The sequence below is a fragment of the Boleophthalmus pectinirostris genome, unplaced genomic scaffold (assembly GCF_026225935.1).
Source record: "Boleophthalmus pectinirostris isolate CB_2022bp ecotype Guang Dong unplaced genomic scaffold, ASM2622593v1 HiC_scaffold_10, whole genome shotgun sequence".
Taxonomy (NCBI): Eukaryota; Metazoa; Chordata; class Actinopteri; order Gobiiformes; family Gobiidae; genus Boleophthalmus; species Boleophthalmus pectinirostris.
The window spans coordinates 24,087,753-24,113,191 of record NW_026570971.1 but is presented as its reverse complement, the minus strand read 5'-3'; the positions used below and the strand labels follow the sequence as shown (position 1 = coordinate 24,113,191).

Here is a 25,439-nt window from a genome sequence, read left to right as displayed (position 1 = left end):
TTTGTTCTTGATCAGAAAAATCTAATCTAATCTGCAGCTAAATCAGGTAAAAAGAGAGTGTTTAGTAACTATGCATATTAATTAACATATATTATGTAAATATGTATAAGATTTGTTCCATAGCAGGCTGATGTCAAACAGTCTGTAGGACAGGGAAAAGTACAGCAACGATCACACGAAAGCAAATATAACACCAGGACATTCACTGTACATGCAATTCATTTCAGATAGTTCATTTTAAATAAGAAGTTTGCCATATTCCCCAGCCCTCTTTTGAACCACATAATTCTTATACCTCGTAAGTAACACTCACTCTGTTTAAAACATATTTTCAACCTTTTAAATTACCAGTCTGTCTATGTTCTTTTGTGTTGGATTTTGTTGACGTTTGTCCAAATACCTGTCTTGCTGGTGCACTCTGTTTGAAGTTGATAGGCAGAAGTTTCTCTGTTTAAGTCTCCTTGCCGGTGTTGGCGCAGTGGGTTGGGCATTGATTGGTTTCAGTAAACAGTCTGACACCCACCTCATGTTTGGCACAGCAGAGTTCTTTCTCTTTGCCATGTATTTCTTCTTGTTGCCTTGACTGTACGAAGCCTTTCTTATAGCAGCCCCATGTCTTGACTGATTGAAAGCCCATAATAAAATATTCTCTGTGTAGTTTTACAACCTCTCTGCCAGTGTCTCCTCAAAACACGTCATAAAATAGAAATCATTGTTCGTGTCTAAGCTTTTGAAGATTATGTTTTGATTTCTAAAACTCACTCCTAAAACTTTGAAAATTTCAGATCCACTATCTTTCTAACCATTTCACAAAGTTTCCTTAAACTTAGTGGTAAAATAAATATTAGCTTTTGTCAGTGATATGTTAAAGAAGCAAAGAAGGGAAGTGTGTTTTTGAGAAGACCAAAACTAGTGTTGCAAGACTAACTGTAGTACACCAATTTAAAGGTGCATTGTGTAATTTCTTTGGTGGATGTTTTGTCAACTGCTTCTTTCTATGGATATGTCATTGCTCTGCCTGGAATGTTCCCCAGTTTAACACTAAACAGCTCTACCTTACATTTATTCATGGTGGGTTTATAGCTCAAAAATACCCAGAAAAACAGGCATTCTGACTGTGAGCAGGGTTGCCTCTCCACAGATCTGCCCTCACTCTTGGTCTGTTTTGATCTCCATGATCATACAAATATTTAATATCATACTGTGAAACATTCCAGACAAAATCATATTTCAGAAAAGCATTCGATGGACCCTTCACCAGAAAAGTTACACAATGCACCTTTATGTTTAGGTAATATTATGATAGCATGGAAAGCGGTAAGGGCTATTCACTGTGTCAGTAAATGATAAAATGATGATAAGTGCAATGGAGCCTCTCATAGTTCTCGTTTTTCTGAATGTAACTTCTGTTTTGTCCCACTGTCTATTAGTACTAAACCAGAACATATCTACCTAATTAGTTGAGCAAAACAGCATTTAACATGTTGTTTTAATCACATTTGAATAATATGTGCAATATGTTGCCTGTATGTACCAAAGGGTTTCAAACTCCATTGATCCAACAGTTATTGAAATGACCTTTTGAAGTTTGTTTTCAAGCTGTGTTCTCAGCTAAAACAGGTTTCACTATCATACGTGTTAAGAATGTGTGAGTGAATATGAGCAATTTTCCTGAGCAATGTTCTTGATTGTTCTAGAAAACCGGTGCTTCCCATGATAAACCACAACATACCTTTCATAGCAAATTCAAAACCAAAACCGTTGGTGTAAGTCTTTAAATTGTTCATATTAGACTATTTTTTGATGCATTATAAAGCTGTTTCCTCATCACAAACATAACAGGAGTTGTATTTTGTTTCAGTCATACATGTTTAACACACAAAACCTGCACATTTAGGCAGACTTCTGAATCCTCTGTTTCACCTTGTGATGTCTTGTGGTAATACAGAAAGTGCTACGCTGTGATTTTAAACTCGTACACTTTTCACTAGAATCTTTGATTTTAGGTTTGGAATTTAAAATCTCTATTGAACAACGGGTAAAAGGAGCTGTTTTTGGAAATACAGACTTCAGATATGTTTTTGAGGAGGTAACAACATTCTAGCATGGTTTAAAGCTCACAAGCATCAGTTTTGCATAAGATATTACCTTTAAATATAAGAATGCAAGAAAATACTGTACACTCTGGCACTTAAACTCTTAAACTGAGTTGAGTACAGCATCAGGTCTTTTGGGGGCTGTGTTTGGCTCCTGACGTTCATCTGCTGCAGAGGAAATCTCACATATAATTATTGGAGTGTCTCCACACAGAGGCAGACCCCTGCTGCGCTGCTCAGCTGTGCTCTCAGCCTGCAACCTGCACAGAGCACTCCCTACACACCACCAGCGTTAGCATGTTTACAATAGACCTATCGCCTAAGGCTAATATCTAAATCTAAAATGGCAATGGCTTCAACATGCACTACATATAAATATAGATTTTTATCATTTACTTTTGCAGGTTGTTAAATAATGCAGTGATAATTTAACCTTCCATTGAGCATTCTCATACTCATAATAAAAAAAAATATTATTTATGTACCAAAGGTTTATCTTTGAACACTAAGGTGTGTCTGATCTCATCAGGTCTCAGAAGCTAAGCAGGGCTGGGCTTAGTTAGTACTTGGGTGAGAGACCACTGGGAAAACCAGGTGTCACAGTGGGACTGCAGTGGCAGAAACTGTCGTTGTGTCCTTAGGCAAGACACTTGACCCACATTGCCTATTAAGAAAGTGGATTGTGCATGAATGGTGATGGTCAGAAGAGCCAATGGCAGCCACTGCTTCCATCAGTTTGCCCCAGGGCAGCTGTGGCTACAGTAGTAGTTCACTCCACATGCTGTGGTGGTAAATGAAGAATACACGGTAATGCACTTTGGGTGTCTTATAAGGCGTTATAAAAATTAAATGATTAATGAATTAATTAAATAAGCTTACTGGAATGGAGCAATTGAAATATCTGAGTCACAGCAGTTTTTAGTGCCAGATTTTTCTTTAGGTGTGGAAAATAGGACTCTTATTGAACAAAGAGTAGTAAACTACAATGTTGCTTTTACCTTTTTGCTAATTGCTTATTTGCTAACTGATCAGAATTAATTACACATCAGCGTAACAGTTTGCATTAAACTCCATCCTTGGCAACTATTTAGAAATGTATTGACCTTAATTGACTTAGTACTTGTCATAGCTTCTCTCTCTTGTTATAGCCTCTTTGATATAATGTTTTAGGATGTTTTAGGATGCACATTGGCATCTAAACTGAAAAATTTGCTGAATCGGATATTGGCTTCTAAATATCTGTTCATCTGATATTCTGGTTGTAGTTGGACATATAAATAGATGTAAATCTTTCTGCTTTTACTGTATTAGGCAAACTGTAGTTGTACCAGTTGTATTCCACTCAGAAATGCTAATAATGTTTGAACTTTTATTTGTACAAAGTTGTTCTGTAGTTACTTGTGGGTTAATAACAGCTGCATCACATATTTGGATCAGTTTTGTCTTCTGTTAAAATGTGTTTAAAGGAAATAAATGCTGTTCTCAGTCTCTGCACTAGTATCAGTTGATATTGGGAATCAGCGGATTAAAACTACAGTATCAGAATTAGTACTGGAACTGAAAAAGCTGGATTGATGCGTCCCTAATAATTATAGTAACAAATCTAACTGGGATTTACAAACCTCAATGTGGTACAACAAGAGGCCATGAAAACACCAAGATAAACAGATGATTGACAAATACAGAAATACATATATTGGGCTGTCTTCTTGTATCAGCACATCACCTGCAGATCCCTATTTCCTTTCTGTTGATACTAAATCAATCATAATATCATTTCTACATGCTACTCTGCCCTTTATATGGGGCCATGTGCTCTTTGTTTCTAGAGAGCCTGACTAATTTAGCCATTCTCCTTGATCTGTTATTGCATACATTTTACATGACATTTCTTATTAATGCTTTCTGTCTATACGTCCTCTCCCATGTGTCCTTTATTATTAACCAACCATCTCTGTATGTCTGGATTTACTACACAGAGGTCAGACTTAACTTAAGTTTTATCCACAAATGACATCTTAATCATGCCAGTATGTTTTAAATGGGTTTAATGGGGTTGTTTAGCGACTAAGTAGCTAAATGGTGAATAATTGATTTACAAGCTGTTGCAGTTAAGGCAACAAAGATGGCGGAGGGGCAGTTCATTTGTTCTCAATATAAATCATGACATCTCCCCATCTGTCATTTCTTCGACACACTTGTAGCTTATGTCTTCACTTTCTTCTTTGTGAAACCTCCTATATTTGCTCCTATATGTGCTTTCTTTGTGCCCTGTCCCCGGTGGCTTAACTCTACTCCAACCAGCTTCCATTTGAACTCCTCATGAGATTTTCCATTGAACTTTCAACTTGTGATGAGATCTGAAGCCCTTTTTCTTCCAACAGAATGGCCTCAAAAGATCTGAGAAACGCTTAACTGTTCAACAATCTTCATAACATCACTCATAATCGATAAATGTAAAAGAGTACTGTGTTTTAATTGTGTTTCAAAGCACTCTGCTTTGCTTTGTACAAAAAATAATTAATTAACAAATTCACATGTACTGTTGAAAATGGCTATGCACGATCCAGCTGTTTTGACTCTGATACCGATTCCGATACTAGCTTTTAGGATCTGCTGATACCCGATATGAACTGATACCAGTGCAGAGATTGAAAACAAATTTTAGTTTTTTAAAACAAAGAAAAAAATAAAAAGACAAAACTGATCAAAATCTGTTATGAAGCTCTTATTTATCTCTCAAGTAATCACAGAACAGCTTTGTATAAATAAAAATTCAACCAACTACGACTAGGAAATAGTTTTATTACATCAATTTAAACGTTCAACCAGGATATCATCTGAACCGATATTTGGAAGCTGATATTCTGTACCAGTAATGGATCAGGACATAGTTGAAAATGAGAAAAGCTGTGAAAGTAAAAGTAGCAGTAGCTGTAGTAGTACTCTCATGGAAGGTTGTGTATATTGGGTCAAACTATTTTTGAGTCAGCTTTTTAGCACTCGATAACCTGCTTACAATACAAAAGCATCTTTCTATGACCTTTTAGCAGGTGCTGTTCAGTGCTGCTGAGTATGGCAATGACAATGTGGCTGGATAAAAAAAAAAAAAGTTAAAATTTTTGCTTTCTTTTCTTTTTTGTAGAATTGTATTTAAACACAAAAATAAAAACAAAGCGGTTTATTTTTTTGAGCTGTTCAGATTACTTGTTTAATGGACATTGTGAATACTTATGGCTTTCATAGTGTAATTTTTTTTAATACTTCACAAAAAACAAAAACAAAAATTTAACTTTATAGTGTAATGATGAAATACTATTCAGAAATGACCTTGTGTATAAGGCTTGTTACAACTTGATCTTGGATAATAGACCCCACATGAGAGCAGTTGTTGTGAGCCTCATTTTGTATTCACTTGTGGAAAACCTGCCACAGAGAGGGTCTGGACAGTGTAATGTGCTGCTTTAATTAGTGGTGGTTCTTAACACACACATCACCACTTTGTCCAATGACCTTTCTCTTTCCTCCTGAGGCTCTGTCCAAGTCAAACAGTGTCGACCGGAGATAACAAGTGCCACTTTTAGACAAACTCACCTCTGGCTCCACAATATTAGCCTGCACCGCAAAAAATAAAACCTTAAAATTGTAATACCTTGAATTCAGGAAATAATTGTCTGCATATTTAATTTGAAAGCCTAGATCTAGATTATTGACATGTTTCATTATGTCTCTTGTACACTGAAATATAATTCAAACTATTTTTGAACCAACTCAAATACAAACAAAATGACTTAAAGCTACTTCAAGTTGTCTGTGCAGATAAATATTGGTTTCCTCTAACACCAAACACATGTAGCGTCCTCTATCCTACTAAACCAGTTCTAATCCTGGTCTAAACAGCATTATAAACATCTGCTACTTTCCTGGTCAAATAAGTAACGTCACCTATTTGTGGTTAAAAAGTTATATTGTGGGCCTAAATGAAAGAAGCTTGTAATTTGATCTATTGTGAATTTATCATTACATCCCTATAACATAAGTTGATCTCTGTTGTTTTTACCCTGTGATTGACATTGTTATTATTAGTTCAAACTCCTCATGGATAGAGACAGGTGTCTGTTACATGCCTCCTGTGTGCTGATGCTTCTGGAGCGTATAATGGACCATAAATATTACATTTATTTTTCTTTGATCGTTGTTGTTTTGAAACGTGAGCCTCCTCTGCTGAAGCCTGTCACCTCTCACTGACATCTATACCTCCCTGTTCATCTGCGTCAAATACTAAACTGTAAACACCTGAGATTTTAAGATTTTAAAGGTGCACTGTGTAACATTTTTAGTGGAGGTTCGGCCACCTGCTTGTCTCCATGGAAATATATTATATTATATTATATTATTATATTTTATTGTTGTTATAACCTATTGTTGAATTTAGTTTTATTTTAATTTAAGCCTAAATATAGTTTGAGTGCAATTTATATGTGTAATTATGTTCAATATAAAGGGGAAAAACTCAGTAAATATGATTGAAATGTTTTGGAAGAATTTAAAAAAATAATGGTTACATTTCTTTGCATCCAAACCAATGATATCTCATAAATAAACATGAGAGAGACGGAAATCCCACTCCCCCGCTTTGCAAAAATAGACCCCCAAATCCATGCCTCTTTTACTCTGGCAAAGGTGAAACCTCAGCACATATTCTGTTGTTTTCAGAGTTCACACAGTGGAGACGGTGGAGCAGGATGTGCCCTCTATAAACACTGTAAAACTGGGAGACAGAGTAACAGAAAATGTATATTAAGCATTTTTCTCTCTATTTTATTATTTCTATTATTATAATATGGGGAAATCTTAGTCTATAGAATATTTCTGTATAGGAAAGAAAAGTCCAACACTGTTCCAAGTGTTTAGATGAAACCTCATTTTCTCCATGGAGATGTTGTGTTGCCTGGAATATTCCTCAAAATAATAAAAACAAGCAATTTTCGTGGTAGTTTTTGTATTCACAATTGTGGGAATAAAAATGCTTGTAATTGAATAAATCTGAGATAGATATGTATAATGCCATACTGTGGAACATTCTAGGTATAGCAACAACATTTTCAAGACACAAGCAGGTGGCAGGATCTCCACTAGAAAACTTGCACATTCCACTTTAAACCACAAACTAAGTAAATGAAGAGTAGCAGTTCCTCAGGTTTGTTTGTATAAATTTTTCAATGTTTTTTGAGCCATTGCCTTGTCTTGACAACTTACTCTATCCACAGTTCTTTAAAAAATCCACTTTTACATTACTTACAATATTCTTTTTTAGTGAAGGTTTTGACAGAAGTTCATATTAAACTTTTAGCTCTTGTGCGTCGTCACATGAAACACAGGTTTGTAGAGTGTTTGGGCCTCATGGGGAACACTGGGAGGTGAGGACTCTCAGGACAGAGCTGTGATGTTTGAACCCCCCCCCTTCCCTCCTCCTCCTCCTCTCCTCTCTCTCTCTCTCTCTCTCCTCTCTCCCTCCTCCTCCCCCCGTCCCACTCCCCTCAGGCCTGATGTCTTCTTCTGGGTTGTGTTCGCTCCCACCAGCCACTGCTTAGCAACAGCCAATAAAACGAACCGGTGAACTCCTCGGCCAATGACGAGGGTAGAGAGGGTCCCGAGTTCAGAATTTGAGTTGGCACTTGGGTCCAGCGGCACTGCCTCCCAAAACTCCAGAGCTCAACAAGACGCAGGGATGACCTTTAAGAGAAAAGACAGAGAGGTAGATGGAAGAGGAGAGAACAATATAGGAAATGAGAAGATGTTAACATAGGAAATAGGAATAGATGGACAAACTTTTTCAACATTATTTTATGAAAGAATTATTTAAATAACATCTAATACAAGCCATACCGTTATTATGGAAAATTGGATTTTATTATATATAAATAAAATGAAGAGCAGACAGAAAATAAAACTTTTCCTTCGGGATCAATAAAGTACCTCTCTCCGTCTCTCAGTCTCTCTCTCTCTCATTTAATCATACTACATTTAATTTACAGTCATATAGTCCCTCCCATTCTTTCAAGCCCAGCCAAAAAAAGTTTACTACACTTTCTGGGGCACTTTCTGAGTTTGAGAGTTCACCTTTTTCATTCCCCCCCCCTTTTTTTCCTTTCTGCTGCCTCTTACGATGCTGTGATTTTATTAATAGACAGTGTAGCCAAAATAACAAGCAGAGACGTGACAGCTCTCCCAATGGGGACACTCAACTCACACTTGGCTAAAACCAGGCATTTTTTCCCTAATTTTTGCTTCTCTAAACTTTCTTGTACAACTTCAACTATTTGCTGTAATTGTCTTGAAATACCACATTGTAATCTATCCATTTATTTCCCCTTTTTTAATTTTCTGGTTTAGTTTGAACTTTAAAAGTGCATTGTGTGTGCAATAATTTTTATGGTGAAGGGTTTGTCAGATTATTTTTCCATGTTATTTGTTTGTCTGGAATGTTTCACAATATGACATTAAACCTTTCAATCTTCATGGAGACCAACCCAGACCAAGTTACAGGTGAGATCTGTGGAGAGGCACCCCCGCTCACAGTCAGAATGTCTTTTTGTAGGTATTTTTGAACTATAAATCCACCTGGAATTGAATAAATGTAAAGTAGAGCTGTTTATTGTCATACTGTGGAACATTCCAGGCAGAGCAATGGCATATCCATAGAAACAAGCGGGTGACGGACCCTCCACTAGAAAAGTAAAACAGTGCACCTTTAAATGTTCTTCCTTTGTTCAGTTTGGCAAGTGTTTCATGGTGTAGTCGTGGTGATGATTGATGACTGCTCTGGAGTTTTTTAGGTCACTGGTTATTTCGGTTGCGTCCAGGGGAGCCACACTGCAGTTTGGGTGGGGCTATGGCGGAGAAGGTAGACTGCAAGCAATAAAAAAAACAAGGACTTAACTATAGCTGAGGAGTTCTAGCAGGACCACGCTGCCTTGTTTCCCCTCCCCAGTAGCTCCCTCACTGCTTAGTAACAACCAATCACATCGCAGCCTCACAGCCCTCCATCGGCCAATCAGATCGCAGGACTGTGGCGCCATAGAGTTTGGATTTAGCCACGTGTGATGTGCTGCAGATCAGGAGGAGACGGAGACACAGCAGCGTTTTGACATGTCCGAGTTTCTCATTCAAACCACGCCCTTTGGCTCTGCTGCAGTGACCTCTGGATGAATACGGACTCAGCTGTGAAGGCTTTATTTAAGGAGGACAGCTAAACTGGTTCATTTTGACAACTTTAAGAGCTTTAGGAATATATCAAAACAAAAATGAAATGGAGGAATCCTTGTTTGGAAATGTTCATTTCATTTTCAACAATTAAGTTTATATTTGGGAAAAAAAATTGCAACTTTAATTATTTTGTAAATTGAACTGTATTGCTATTTATGCTGTGCTAAGATACTCTGTTCAAGTATTTCCCCTCAAGTTTGGTTGATTACAGATAATAAATAAATAAAAATAGCTCCATGGAGATCAAACCAGGCCAAATCACAAGTCAGGTCTGTGGAGAGGCAACAGCGCTGATAGTCAGAATCCCTGTTTTTCTAGGCATTTTTGAGCTATATGACCTGTAATAGGAAAAATGTAAGGTTAAACTGTAGAACATTCCAGGCAGAGCAATGATATATCCATAGAAACAAGCAGGTGACAGACCCTCAAAAAAAGTTACATAGTGCATCTTTAACTTAAAATGAAAACATATCTTAGTTTTAATGTTTTCTGTTTGTTTTGACCTTGTTTGCTCTAGTTGTCCTAAACTTTCCCACACTGCGCTGCATTCACAGTTCAGACCCTCTCCTCCTCTACTCCTCTCCTCCTCTCTTCCGCTCCTCTTCTCTTCGTCTCCTCGTCTCGTCTGTTCCCCAGACTTGAACCCACCCCTCCCTCTGGAGGAAACTGCACATGTTGCAGCTCTGGAGCAGGGCGCGGCTCTCCCTCCATCGCTCCTTTCCTCTCCTTCTCTTTTTCCTCTCTCTCTCTCCCTTGTCCCTCTCATTCTTTCTCTCTCCTCCTCATTCTTTCTCCCTCTCCTCCTCTCCCTTCCTCCCTTCGTGTCACTCTCTCTCCCTCTCCTCTTCCTCTCTCCCTGTTATCTCTCTCCTCATCTCCCTTTCTCCCTCCCTTTCTTTTCCCTCTCTTGTTATCACTCCCTCTTGTCCCTCTCCTCCTCTCCCTCTCTCCCCCTCCCCCTCTCCTTTTACTGCAGCCATAACTTCCTCCACGTGCTCCCCACGCTCTCGTATTTTTGTTGTGAGCGGCCGCAGAGCAGCACTGTTGCATGGTTACAGACTTTCCCAGCTCCTGATTGGCTGATACACCGCACTGCTCTCTTCTTATTGGGCGACCACAGAGGAAAACCACGCTCTGATTGGCCCATGGAGGGATAAGCTTTGACTCGATTGGCTGGACAGGCTTGCATCCTTAGAGACTGAGGCGTTGTAAACATCACGGCTGTTTCTTTCAATGGAGCATGTTTTTTCACTGTGTGTGCATGTGTGTGTGCATGTGTGTGTGTCTGTGTGTGCATGTGTGTGTGTGCGCGCGTATGTGTGTGCCTTCTACTTGTTTGTGTGTCTCTGAGGGGTTTTGGTGCGAGCTAAGCTAATTGGCGCCCCACTCTTCATCCGTGGCTATTGAAGATGCTCTGCTTGTGTTATGACATTTTGAGACGCAGTCCTTACCCAGCTGACAGCTCCTTTGCTCGACGCTTTCCCCATTTAAGAATCTTGCATCTTTTTTTTTTAAACCCAGTCAGCAAAAAAACCCTCTGGCTACATGTTCCTTCCCTTTGGTGACAAGCAAAGCTGCATTGTCTTGGGGCTAGACTTTGGAAAACAACTAGCCTGGAGTTCAATGTTTGTTGTGTAGCTTTGTTTAAAACTATCTTCTTCTCTTGTATCGCAAAGTTGTTCAGTTAGCTCCCTCCCCCCACTTTTCACACTCTTTATTCTAGTACAAAGAGTGTATGCCCCCCTTTGATCTCCCCTTACAATAAATCCTCCATCTGAAGTTGAACTTGGAGAGCTGCTGGCGGACTTCTCTACATTCATGACACCGAGGAGAGGCGGGGTCAAACTGCTTAGCAACAGCCAATCGGCCTAATATTTTTGGCAGGTCCTCACAGCCAATGGAGGTGCGTGAAAAAAAGCCCGGTTTAGTGGCGTTGTTGTCATTGGCAATAGCGTTGTTTAGGAAAATAGTTGTTCTTCTCGGCTCTGAAAGCAAGAAGTGTCCTGGAGCAGATTTACACAGATTAGGTTTGATGGTGCCGGAAATAAACACGCCTCATTGCAGTGAAACAATTATCTCGTATCTAAGCCTTGCAGTGTTAAATTGACTTTCTCCTCCAAATGTTAGAAAAGTAAAACAACTTTTAATCATCTGTGACTTAAAAACAAATATCTCTTTGCAGTTTTGGCATCGGCTGCTAAAAAGGCAATAACAACCCAGTGCTTTCTCCCTGAACCTACCACAATATGTGAATGAATAAATACTGTAAATGTCATATCTGTAATGGAACCAATTACTTTGTCCATTCATCTTTAGAAAGCATGTTTTTATTAAATTATGGTCTAACTGGGTCACATACATAAAGCTTTTACAACCAGATTTTGGACATTGTAGAATTTTTATTTTATGTTTATTATGTTTTATGTTTTTAAAGGGCCCATATGCTATATGCCATGCGCTATTTTCCGATCTATGTTATAATCTTGTAAACCCTGCATATTTTGACTGTGTTCTTCTCTCAGACGGAAAACACGCTCATCCACCTTGTGATTTCATAGGAAGTGCTCCAATGTGTATATACACTTTCACAAGAATTACTTGAGTCATTTCAGCCCTGGTGAACAATCCCTTCTGAATAAAAGGATAGTCGTTAAATGCCAGTTCATGACATCACAAGGTGGAGCTGAGCATTTTCAACTTTGAGAAACTAATAATCATAATATTTTTGAGGCGGTAACAGCATTGTAACATCGCATAAAGCTCACAAGAATCAGTTTTATGTAATATAGGACCTAAGGTAGTTCTAGTCTAGTGTAGTTTACATGTAAATCTGTAAAAGACAAGACAACTGGTGGATGCAAATGGTTATTCTGAAAATGTACATAGTATTTGTAAACCACTATCTGAAAATAAAGAATAAAAAAGAGAAAACTAAGGAAAACGAGTCCTCTCATTGATCCACGCTCTGAAACAAGCTGTGTCTTTGTCAGTTTTAAGACTTTAACATCCGTGAACAGGCTGCTGCTCCTCACCACAGTCACTCATCAATAGGTGAGATCGATAAGGTTTAGTTGTTCAATAGTTCACCTGCAGGGGCTCACGCTGGTTCATACAGGGGATTAAGGTTTATTAGAGAAAGACTACAGTGTGGACATGTTTTCTCATCCAACGCTTTATCAATAATTTGGCTGTTTTTGTAAATTAGCTACAGCAACAGAATTTCTTTGGGATCAATAAAGTTATCTCATTTGAATTCATTTATAGTAAAACCTTTAAGTTATTGGGGTTTTTTGAACATTGGCTGGCTTTAAGATGTTAAAACAGATTTGTGGCTCGGAGTCATGTTGAAATATTCTACATTCTCTAATTTTAAATGCACAGGGAGTTCAAATACCAATCCTTTTTTTACTGTATAATGCCAGCCTTATAATGTATACCTTTTTTGTTTTAAAGGTGCATCGTGCAACTTTTCTGGTGGAGGGTATGCTACCTGTCTGTCTCCATGGAGATTTTTTTGCTTTGCCTGAAATGTTTCATGGCATGACTTTAAACATTTCCATCTAGCAGTTGTTCATTATGGATGTTTCTGTTGCTCAAAAATACAATTATTCACTCTGTGAATGGGGCGACTCTCCACAGATCTGAGTTCTAATGTAGCATAGTGCTGTAACCTGCTTGTCGTCCTCATGATGGATAGGTTTAATCTGTACTGTGTGAAACATTCTAGACAAAGCAATAACATTTCCATGAAGACAAAGAGGTGACGGACCCTCCACTAGGAATGTTACACAGTGCACCTTTTTAATGTGCTATAAAATGAAAAATCCTTTAATAGAAACAACACGACACAAGTTTTCCAGTCTCTAAATATTACTCAGTTGGCTATTATGTTTTTTACTAGGTACTTTTTTGCAATAAAAACATAAAAAAACACACTAGTTAGCGCTGTCTCTAGGCTACTTGTGTTTTATCTCACATTTTGTCCAATTAGCCATGAATACTTCAAGTTATTTCATGTAAACATGAAATGCACAGCTGAACCCAGTGACCCCTGAAACAAAGATGGTGCTGGTGCATATGTGTCCATCACTGTTATTAGACCCAATGAAACTCCCCGTGGTACAGCAGCAGAGGGACCCTATAGTAAAAGCAGTACTAGTGGGGTGAACGAAGGACACTGCACCAGCCTGTAGCCGTCATGAGCTCAACTGATGGACAGATCTGAGGAGCCAAACAAGCATCTTCTACTGCATCTGGCTTTAGTTGTCCTCCAGGGAACATCCACATCCATAGACCCTCTAAGGGACATTCACACGAGGGCCATCCCAGCCTCGTGCACGCGCACTGGGGCTGCTTGGAGACAGCGTGTGCCCGCCTCTGGTTAAATAAAGCTAAGAGGGGTGTTGACATATCTCCCCAGGACAGATACAGATCAATAGCCTCTCTGAAGGGGTGCTCCACTTGACAACCGTGTGATTGACAGTCGATGCGGCAATGAGGCGGGATGTCTTGATTTATTTAACCGCTCCTCATCGCCCCGAGTTACGAACAACAGTTAAACTAAGTGCGCTGCCGTGGCATCTACAGTGGATACGCTTTTGAAGAATTGCGCTCTAAGATTCAAAGGAGAACAGTTTAGATTACATGTCAAGATTAGTTGAATGTAAAATGTAAGAGAAATTGACTAGCCTTCGTTCTGAATCTACAGAGTAAAATTCAAAGATCTATTTAACTTCTAACTGAAACCGTATAAGTGGATTATTTTTAAAGATTTCTTTTTGTCTCAGCTTCTATATAAAGTTACAGCACCAATCTGAACACTTAATTAGCCTTTCATTGTTCAGTGTTCTGGCATCTCATCAAGTCATCTTTTATAATTGACTAGTCTGTTTACTCCACTAAGAATCATTTGGATAATTCAGTCCCTGAACTAAAGATAAAATGTAGCTGTTAACTTGAAAACTTCTTCTCCATGACATCACAAGGTGGAACAGATCTTGGAGCTTGGAGATGAAGACAGACTAACGATAAAGGATTACTCAAACGTGTGAATGAAACAAAACACAACTCCAGGTATGTTTTTGACAAGGCATTATAACATGACATAAAGCTCACGAGTCCATTTTGCATGATATAGGACTTTTAATTTCCCTTAAGATTTGATCCAATGTTGGTGTAATCCAGGCTACTTTTGTTAAGTAGCATAAACTTGTTAAAAAGTCAAATTTGAGTTGTTGCTACATCAAAATGAGTAGTTTCTTTTGTGAGAACTGTGTTGATTCCCCGGTGAGCGCTCTGTCAGTGCGACCATCTGTTTGGTGGCTCTATCCAAACTGCGCTGCCAGATGGGAGAGGAAACAAAAGTAATGTATCCCCCAAACAGTGACAAATACAAGTTTATTTCACTGTAACAACTATGTACACAGCCCCGCCAGCGTGTTATGAATTATTCTGCAGGTGTAGATCTGCGAACAGGGAAGAATCGCTCTATGAAAAATCACCTTGTTTGTGACATGGCCGCCATTGATGTAATTTGTAACTCTATAATTTACATTTCTCTCTAAATAAAAGTAGAAGAAATGTTAAATGAGGTAACAATTCATTCTAGTTTTATACTGAAAACATCAACCTGCCGACAGGGAGTACAAGTGGGAATTGGCATGTTTTGCTATAACCTGAATACAAGGCATCTTTCAGTGTAAGATGGTACAGTGTACTTTTGACTTGTTTTTGTAAAATATTAATAAAACAAATAATAAAAATTCCATATCATATACAACTTATATGACATTTCATTAGTTTTTTCAAAACTATTACAATACTGATATACATTTCTTACACAATCTCTAGGGCTCTAGCGCAATTCAATATTAACTTAAGGTTTAAAAAAAACAAAAAAAAAAACATAAACAACTCAAACAAAAATGTCTCTCTTCACACTCTCTCAGTTTTGGAATTTCCTTTTTTTTTTTAAGAAACATTTTCAGTGGTGACAGTACAATAAATGAGCATACTATTCTGCTGCTTTTGTTTTGAAATATGGTCATACTAATCGCTAAGACAGCTTGTACCTTTGTTTCTACGCCAGCTTTTACTTTGAAAGTCAGAGAATAATAAAGCAGTTTCCTTTAGCTACTTTGATACTAATTACTATGACAGCTCGTACCTTTGTTTCTATGCCAGCTTTTATTTTGAAAGTCAGAGAGAATAATGAAGCAGTTTCCTGTCTCTTTGTTTGCCTGCAGCTCGGAGCAGCTGTCAGGTGGGACTCATCATGGGACAGGTGTTGTTTGCTCCTCTTCAAGGTCACTTTGTGCATTGAAGATGCGACTTAAACTAAAGAATAACATCTGCAGCCATAAACACTCATAATCGTACCTTTTTAGTGCCTTGTTTGCTGTTTGTTCACTAATTAGGAATGATATAATGTCCACCAAATAGGTGAATAACACAGAGCTAGTTTTCATTGTGGCTCCTGTTACCAAGTGGGATTTAAATGAGCCTTTTGGACTCAAAGTTTATGTGGTAAAAGCAAATACACATTTTCAATGTCAAATTTTCAGTAGAGCCAAGTTTGTTAATACATTGACTTTAATAATGTAATATTTATATATTGGATTGTTTTACCTATCAGTACAACTTTGTTAGGCACATTTTGGCTATCTACAAAATTTTAAGGGAGTTTGAAAAAAGGGAAATTGTGATGGAATTTGGGTTGGTCCATACATCTTCAAAACTAAAGCTCTTATGGGGTATTCCAGGTCAGCAGTGATCAGTATCTGAGTCAATAGAGCACATGTTATTATTAGAGAATACTGGGAGTTGTGTTTGAGAAGCAGCTGCTGATTGATGGACTGCGAGATAAAAGGATGAAAAGGTCCAAGGCACTCTGTATTAATGCAACTTTTCTGTTTTAGATACACTACTCCATGTTAGTACTTGGGCTGGGTTAGGGTTGCCAGGAATATTCCAAGGTATGAAATTAAACTTGTCTATCAGATACTTATTAAATTGCATGTTCTTTTTTTGCTCAAAAATACATTGAAAACATGCATTCTAGTTTGAGGGTGGGCTTGCCTCTCCATAGATCTAACCCGAAACTTGGCCAGTTGGCATTACCTGCTTGTCTCCATGGAGATGGAAAAGTGACTACAGAACATTCAGCCAAAGTATTTTTATCATGAAGATGGACCCTCCACCAGAAAAGTTACTCAATGCACCTTTAATGTTGCTTTATTTACGCTGGCATAAAGTTGACCAAATTATTCGTTAGTAGTTGGGATTTATATGAACCACAGTAGAAAAAAGACATTTAATGAGTTAGTCTGAGATTTGAGAATATTTTTTCCTGCCTTTTTACACACAAATATGCAATTTACTAGTATTCTTCTTCTCTGAATCTCATTTAAGAAAAATATGGTAACTGGGACGTCTTGATTAAGAATACCAAGTGATTTTTTTTTTTCCACCTGTCACACCTGTAATTTAATAAATGCAAGATGGATAAGTTAATACTGGAACATTCAAGGAAAAGCAATAACATTTCCTTGGAGACAAACAGGTGAGGAAAAGAGACACGATGCACCTCTTGTCCCCACAGCTATCAGAGCTATCAGACTTTATAACCCCCACTAGTCACTCTAGAATACTTTAATATTGCACTGTCTTTTAATTATGCATAGATTTTGTGTTTGGGGGATTAATATTAAAGTAAAAGTTTTTTCTTTTCTTTAAAAAAAAAATCGGTCTATAAAGGTCATTTTTGACTCTCGGAGTTTTAAGTCATGTTTTAATGCTGTTACCTTGTTTTGTTTCAGTCACATCCTGCATCATTAGTCTGTCTACATCTCCAAAGCTCAAAACGCTCTGTTCCACCTTGTGATATCATGAAAGGGTAGTTTTCAAGTTAACAGCTACCTTTTACCTTTTGTTCAGTAGAAACTGGCAATTCCAGGACTGAAATATCAAAATTTTTCTATTGAAGGTGTGTAGAGTTGGAACAGAGTGTTTTCTTTTTTAACCAAATTATGCAGGATTTGTTATGAGTGTGAATGAAACAAAATACAACTCTGGGTATGTTTGATGAGGAAACAGCATTATATCTGAGATCTGAGAGTAGTGTAATATGGGAGGTCTGTCTTTTATTTTGTGGTGAACTGTATAAATGAGCAACATGGGCACCTTAATTTTTTTCTTTTTAGTAGATTAATATTAAAGCAAAAGGTTTTTTTTCTATCTTTAACCAGATTGAGATCTTTGTTTATATGTTGATAAATCATATATTCTATTCTACTCTACATAGGTCTCTGGTGATCATCAGTACTCTGGATGGGCGGATCTCAGCTTTGGACCCGCATAACCAGGGCAGGAAGCAGTGGGACCTGGACGTGGGTTCGGGCTGCCTGGTCTCCTCCAGCCTCAGCAAACCAGAGGTCAGAGGTCACCACGGAGACAGCACATACACATAGACACTGCAGTGTATACATAGAGTTTAAAAAGGACAGGGTGCATGGACAGAGACTACAGTGTCCTCTACAGGTTAGATCTGGCTCAAGGTTACATTAATCACATTAGAAGCTGTGGTATTTACTATGAAACATGCACTCAGCTGCCAACAAGACTACAAGTGACCTGGAGCCAGAAATTAAAATGTTACATAAATTCAGTTTGGAAGGATTTAATGTTTGTTTTTTATGAGTGAATTTCTATAAATTTGTTGTTACATTACAGTGACAGTAAGTCTTCTTTTATATATATTTTTCAAGTTCAGTTTTTCAATTGCAATTCTGACAAAAGATCTAAACATTGGATTTTCCTGTACATATTTCAATGCATAATTCACCATATCAGTATGGTTTTATATGTTTTGAGACACAGAAATAAGAACAAAATAAACATGCCCCAAATTTGAACTAATCTCTAACCCTAAACCTAACCTAATCCAGCCTATCCTAACCTAACCCTAGTGCTTTGCTTTAAATACATCAAAAGCATTTAAAAGCAACAGTTTGAGGAAAAAAAACCCAAAAAACTTTCTCATGTCTTGTTGGGAACTTCATAGAAAACAAATGTATACATGAATTAATAATTTAAATTGAGTTGTGGATTGCAACAACTATACCTGAATATAATTATGGTCTATTTTGGTGAATTGACAGTAGATAAGGGCATGTTTTCTAAATCTTTGTAAAAACCTGTTCTGTTTTGACAGTTCTGAAGGTAAAATGAAGTGTCAGACTCATACGCTGTCACTCATAAGAAGAGTACTTTCACTGTTTGGCAGTAAATCAAACCTTATATTTTCTCCTTTTAACCACAATTCACCAAAGATCTGCCTTGAACCTGTCCAAAAACCAGCTCTAGCTCACCTCATTATCATCATGTTATAGTTGATGTAAAGTCAGCTTCCACTGGTTTGATAACAGAAAATACTCACATGCTTTTATGTTCAGATACAAAGTGATTTCCCTCAGAAGACGGAGCGCCCATAATTGAACTCACTGCACTTTTAACAGTCTCGCCTCTCGCTGTTGTTGCTTACATTCAATCCATGTAAACAAATACACAAACACACAACCGTCAGGCTCTCCTCCCCCTCCCAAAACCCTGAAATTGTGCTTTTCGCCTCAAGGATCATCTCCCACTTTGTTGACTGTGGCGCTTTTTACACACACAGCGCAGCAAGACCCCCTTATCTGAACATGGATACATACAACCGTACAGAGGCTTAAACCGCCCACCAAGTCAGTGTGAATAGTGCTAGTACCCCTGAGCTGTACTAGGGGGGGTACTGCGGCCTGTGGAGGGGTTTTGATCTGGTCTTGTGTGTGGAGTTTATAGCCTCGGGGAGAACGCCAATGAAACTAACAAGGTCTAGAGTAGTCCGTGGGTCCAGTGCTGTGGTTACACTAATGAATTCTCTGTAATCCACTTTGGTTATAATGATGACCCCTACAATAAAGTCCAAGCGAGAGACTGGCTTTAAATAATGAATGGGGAGGGTGGTAATTTCTAGAGCAACATTTTATTGTATTAGCAAGCAGTTTTTGATTCACACAGGGGTCCAATTTATTTTTAATAGATATGATGATGATGAGAAAAGATAGAATATTTGAAGTTAGTTACGATTTTGGCTAATTATTCTTTTTAAATTGGCTTTTAGTTTTTCAGTTTTTAGCCAATAGATAGATATACTTCGAATGACCCCAAGTCAATATAAGAATTAAACGATCATTTGACATAATTAATTAAAATTTAATTATTGTATATTGTCCCCACTTTGCATTATGGTAATATGATAAAATTAATATAATAATTAAATTTAATTGTATAGAGTCCAAATTTCAAATTCTACATGTTGCAAAGGTTAGTTCTTTTTTTTTTTTTACTGCCTTTTCCACTCAGGTCTGCTACAACACTTGAGACAGACTTTGATTCACGACCTAAACTGATCGATATGGCTCCAGATCAATAAGAGAAATAAATGATCATTTGGCATCATTTACTGTTAATTAATTTTGCCCTCATAGATCACTTCAAGGTTAATGAATCACTTATAATGACATTTGAAAGCTTTGTTTCGAGTATCGTTTTAAATCTTTCATGATCACTATTGAAAAACCCAGATATTTTGGAAAATTTTCTCTGTAAATAAAACCAAAATGAATTGGATATGCTGTTGTTTTAGAAACATCTTAACTTTTAAAGGTCCACTGTCTAGAATGTTCCACAGTATAGATTAAACCATCTGTCTCAAGGGAGACAAGCAGTTTACAGCACTACTCAACATTACAATTCAGATCTGTGTTGTTGCTATTCGCAGAAAGAAATATTGTATTTTTGAGCAATAGAAACACCCATAATAAATAAATGTTTAATGTCATACCATAGAACATTCCGGACAAAGCAATAACATCTCCATGAAGACAAGTAGGTAGTGGACCCTCCACCAGAAAAAGTACAGTACAGAGTACAGTTTTAATACATGTTACCATTTGCATTAGTATTAGTTCAATTGAATATGAGTAAAGACTCATTAACTTTGCTGTGTCCTTTATTGACAACTTGGATTATATAGAAAGCAGTTGCTGGGTAAAACTTTGCGTCTTTTTCGTCACTTCCTTATTCAAACAAATTAAGTTAATTACAGTGGCGTCACATGAGATTTCAGAAGCTAATCAATAGCCCACATTAGAGCAACAGCCCCAGACACATGCTTTATTGCTTGGAGGGGCAATATAAGACAAGACAACATGAGTCTGGGGAGAACAACAAATGTAATCAAACTAAGAACTTGTTTTTTAGTTTGAAAAAAGTTCAAAGTATTCTGCTCTATCGCAAATCTATGAATGAGGGCTGAACGGATTGGGGGGAAAATAATACTGGATTCTGTTCAAAGTTCCCACTTTAATCACAGCCAGAAGCATTGAGTAAAAGACTGAAATATGAACTGACAAACAAAAATACAAGAATCACATTTCAGAATATGGCTGCACAGATCTAAACTAGAGTTAGCAGTTTTTACACAGGATTTTTTGTTGTTTGTGGAGGAAAAATTGTGATTTCGATTATGATTAAAACAAAAAAAATAAGTTGCAAAAACAAGAAGAGACTGGTGTCAAATAAAGCATAATTATATAAATGTTTATGTACAAGTAAAAAAAAAAAAGAAATATAGTAAAAAAAAAAAAGATAAGAGCCAAGTGGAGTATTCGCTTATTAAAGTAGAGTCTGGCGTACGAGGGTGTAAGCCTGTGGGAGTGTGGGAACAGTCATGTGCGTTCATAAAATCAAAATTCATGAAGCACTTTTTATTCAGCGTCTGCCGAGGTTATAATATGGAGCAGCCTAAAGGTTGCTCCCAGCACAGACTGCAGTCGGCATTAACATGTAAATTTGACATTGAAATCAAGACATTCGCTTTTTGGGAGAGCGGTGTTGTGGGATTTTCAATAATTTTGGCTTTTTTAAATCCTTCAAAGTCGAGCTGTATGATTCATAGCTATCGAATGAAAATGCAGTTTGAATGGATAAAATAAGCAAATCACAAGGATCGTTATTTCCTCTCCAAACCATAAAATATCCAGTCTTCTTGTACGTATAAAAACTGCTAACCCTGTAGTTTAGCTCTGCACTCATTCATTCATGCTCTGAAATGTGATTTTTTCGTTCCGTCCGTTCATATTTCTGTCTATTTGCCAATTCTTCTGGACATATTTAAATAAGATTATGTTTAAAATTCAAATAATTTAAAACATAATTCTCAAATCTAATCATTTTTAATCCAAATCCTTCGGCCATACTTTTAAGATCCACGGTATGACTTTAAACATATCCATCTCACATTGATTCATTACAGGTGTTTCTGTTGTCCAAAAATACAATAATTCCTAGGGATGTAACAATAATCAAAATATTGTGATATCGTATCATCAAAAGTCTCACAATAATATCGTGGACCTTCACAATATATCGAATTAAAAGTTCTTTGCTTAAATGTATGGTTTTATAGTAGAAACAGCTTCTGAACTACATATCCCATTATTCATTTCAGTGCAAACAACATGAAGATGTATGTTTTTACTTGAATTCTTGGGATTATGACGGAAATAATTCACATCAAAATCTTGTCAGGGTATTTTAAAATCAAAAAACTGTTCAATCTACAATTATATTAGCCTCTCCAAAATATCGCAATAAATATCGTACCGTGAGATGCATATCGCGATAATATCGTACAGAGAGATTTGGATATCGTTACATCCCTAATAATTCCTTCTGTGAATTTGGTTACACCACAGATCTAACCTGTAATGTATCTCCCTTTAGATAAACAGGTCAATCTCTACCGTGGATCAGACAAAGCAATAACACCTACATGAAGACAAGCAAGTGACAGACCCTCCTCCAGAAAAGTAGCACAATGCACCTTTAAAGTAACACAAACAAAAAGAGAAAGCTGTGATATAGATATGTGGTAGTTGGATGAATTGTGCCAGTCTGTAAATGGGCTCTTGTTTCCTTGTTGTTGTGACTCGGTGAGCTGCGGTGTTAAAGCAGTAATTGCACTCCAGGCTCTCAAAGTGAACTGGCCCGGTCCCTAATGACTCTTGAAGAGGTTAGTTTGAGCTGTGAACCTGACAGACTTCGATTTAATATGAACGCCAGGTGAATTCACAGGAGCACCCCAGAGACGGAGGAAGGTGGAGAAAGAGAGGGAGAGACAGAATGAGACGAAGAGAGAGTGGAGGGGGAACAGAGAGAGCAAGGCAGTTAGGAAAGAGAATGGGAGGGAATGACAAGGAAAGGAAGAGGAAAGAAGAGAGGGAATATGAGAGAGAGAGTGAGGAGGGAGAGAGGGAAAATGGAAGAACAAGAGAGATGGAAAGATAAAAAGGTGAGGGGGAAGCGAGAAACGGAGAGACAGAAAAAGAGGGAGAGAGGCTGGGGCAGAAGGAAAGAAAGAGGGGAAAAGATGGAAGAAGAGAAAAAGGTAGGGAGAGAGTAGGAGAGAGAAGGTAAACAGGGAGAGTGAGAAAGAGTGAAGGAGAGAGGGGAGAAAGAGAAAGGGAGTAAAGACAGGTGAAAGAGAGAGTCAGGAGGGAGAGAGAGAAACAGGGAAAAAAAGAGATTGGGTAGAGGGAGAGAGAAAACGAGCGTAGGCAAGAAATGAGGAAGAAATGAGGGAGGGCAGAGAAGGGGGGAAAAGACATAAAATGAGAAGGGGAAGAGAGAGCGGGAAAGAGACAGGGGGGAGTAGTAGACATAGGGTAGACATAGAATAAAAAGCCTTGGTCTGAAACCTGTTCATTGCCTACGGGCCCTGGAGGAGCGTGTGATGAATGAACCCCAGTGAGAGGCTGGTCCCATCTGTACTGTTGGATAAGTTAATTTTACTCAGACTCAGACATTTATCTTTCAGACACGCATAAATATCTCCTGGTTTTGAGGGAGTTAGTATGATAATTCTGTTGACAGATGTTCAGCCCGGATTCTTGATGCTTTGGTCTGTGTTAATACAGACCATGAATTCTACAAAAGCGAGCAGCAGATACAGGAAATGTGTTTGCTCATAAAAGATGAATAGAATGTTTACATTTTACAGTTATGTAACATGAAAAAAAATCCAAAATTGTTGATAGAGATGTATATATCCAATGCTGAAAGGAAATTGTCCCTGGAATATGGGATTTAATATGTATGGATGCTATTTAAACAGTGGTAGTTGTAGTAGTAGTAGTAGTAGTAGTAGCAGTAGTAGTAGGACAAGTATTGCAGTTAGATTTGTGATTTATATTTAAACAACTCTAATCGTATTTGAGAAAAGGCTGAAATATAAACTGATAAAGTAATACAAGAATCTCATGAATTTCAGAACATTTTTAGAGGTATCAGCTACAAATATTTTTTCTATATTTATTCTTTGTTTTTTTCTATCTAAATAATTACATTCTTTGTGATTTGAGAATTGTGCCAACTCAAAGTGCAATTTCAATTCTTTACTATATATTATGCAACCCTGTGTGGTGTTTTGTTAAGGCAATTATGGTAAACAAACTGATTTAAAAAGACACAGTGAATAAACCTCTGTCAATTCAACTGTGAACTCTGATTAGCTACACCCATCATAGAGAATAATAGAAGAGCTTTTGCACATAGTAATACAAACCTCACCTTTTCTATTCCCGTTGTAGCACTTATTCCGCTGAGTAGCACGAGTCACTACCAGCTCAGGTTTGACAGCCTTTAGTTTGTCTGGAGTCTGGAGACACAGTAGTTGACAATTTACCCCACTACATGTCACTGTCACGTCTCCGCTCCTCTGCACTGTTTCTGTCTTGTTAACATCTGTGTACATGTCTGGGACTGCAGCTCTAGTGTTAAGATGCCATAGACACATAGACAGCTGTCACCCTCCTCTTCTTCCTCCTCCTCCTCTGGCTTCACCTGTTGACTCGAATTTGCCCGTCCAACCGTAAACGAACCCGCTGACTCCCTGACGTCGTGTGTTGTTGTCATTTGAATGTTTTATATAAGTTAGTATCCTGCGCTAACCTCTGTCTGTGTCCTTCTTAACCCAGTCGCTTGCGCGCGTAGTCTCTGTGGATGTTCTCTGATCCTTTGGTGCTACACTGCAAAACACAAACAGTAATAAAACACTTGAATTCCCAATATGGATCTCAATATTGTTTAAAAGGTCTCGTGTTACATGGAAAAGGATCCTACAAGATTTGTTTACTTTTGGCGAAGGGTTAAAGGGCCCATTTGTCTGTTTTCTGATCTATGTTATTATGAAAAACATACATGGAGTTGTGTTTTGTTTCGTTTGTACATATTTAACACACAACAACAACACACTCTGCATATTTAGATATTTAGAGTTCTTGTCTCAAATAGAAAATGCTCTGTTCCATCTTGTGATGTCATGCAGTAATACAGGAAATGCTCCACTGTGTTTTTAAACTCTACTGAAGTAAAGGTAAAAGGAGGTGTTCACTGAAAACTGTTGCTTCATGACATCACAAGGTGGAACAGAGCATTCTGACTTATTGCGAGGTTTCTCAGACATGTGTGAATGAAATAAAACACAACTCCAGGTTTGTTTTGATGAGGCTTAAATCCATGTTAGAAAATGTGTGTACTGATAATATAAGACATTTAAAACAAAACTGTTGTAACTGTCCCTAGTCAAATCAAAGTTGTCCACCATAATGCAGTTGTTTTTTTTTTTCAGTGTACAGCTTAGCGTTGGCTGATTGGGTCTTGTTGGGTCTGCTCGGTGATTAGGGTCTGTTGGGGGGGGGCTCGCTGTGAGGGGATTGGCTGGAGCGGTCTCAGCGGGGGGAGGAGCCACTCACCTGCTGCAGTAGAGTCTGTATCTGTCCCTCTGTGCACTACAGAGCACAAACAGCCCTGTCTGCAGAATAGAGACATCACTTTAAAAGCTGCCACAGAGCGCTTCAGGCTATGAGTTTTTAGCAAGAAGAGTCATTTTGTGAAGGGAGGAGAACTTGGCGCATCATGAATTAACTTTTTTTTTAATGTTATATGAATTAGAACTGGCTCTAATTATCT

The 25,439-nt window shown here is 37.8% G+C and overlaps 1 protein-coding gene across 1 annotated transcript in view; it reads left to right on the top strand.

Annotated features, from left to right (window-relative positions):
* Window positions 1-25,439, top strand: part of eif2ak3 (eukaryotic translation initiation factor 2-alpha kinase 3) — a 56,603-nt gene that overhangs the window by 2,412 nt on the left and 28,752 nt on the right. Inside the window, exon 2 of the mRNA XM_020921761.2 lies at window positions 17,668-17,797. Coding sequence (XP_020777420.2) covers window positions 17,668-17,797 — 130 coding nt within the window. The remainder of the gene's footprint in view (window positions 1-17,667; window positions 17,798-25,439) is intronic.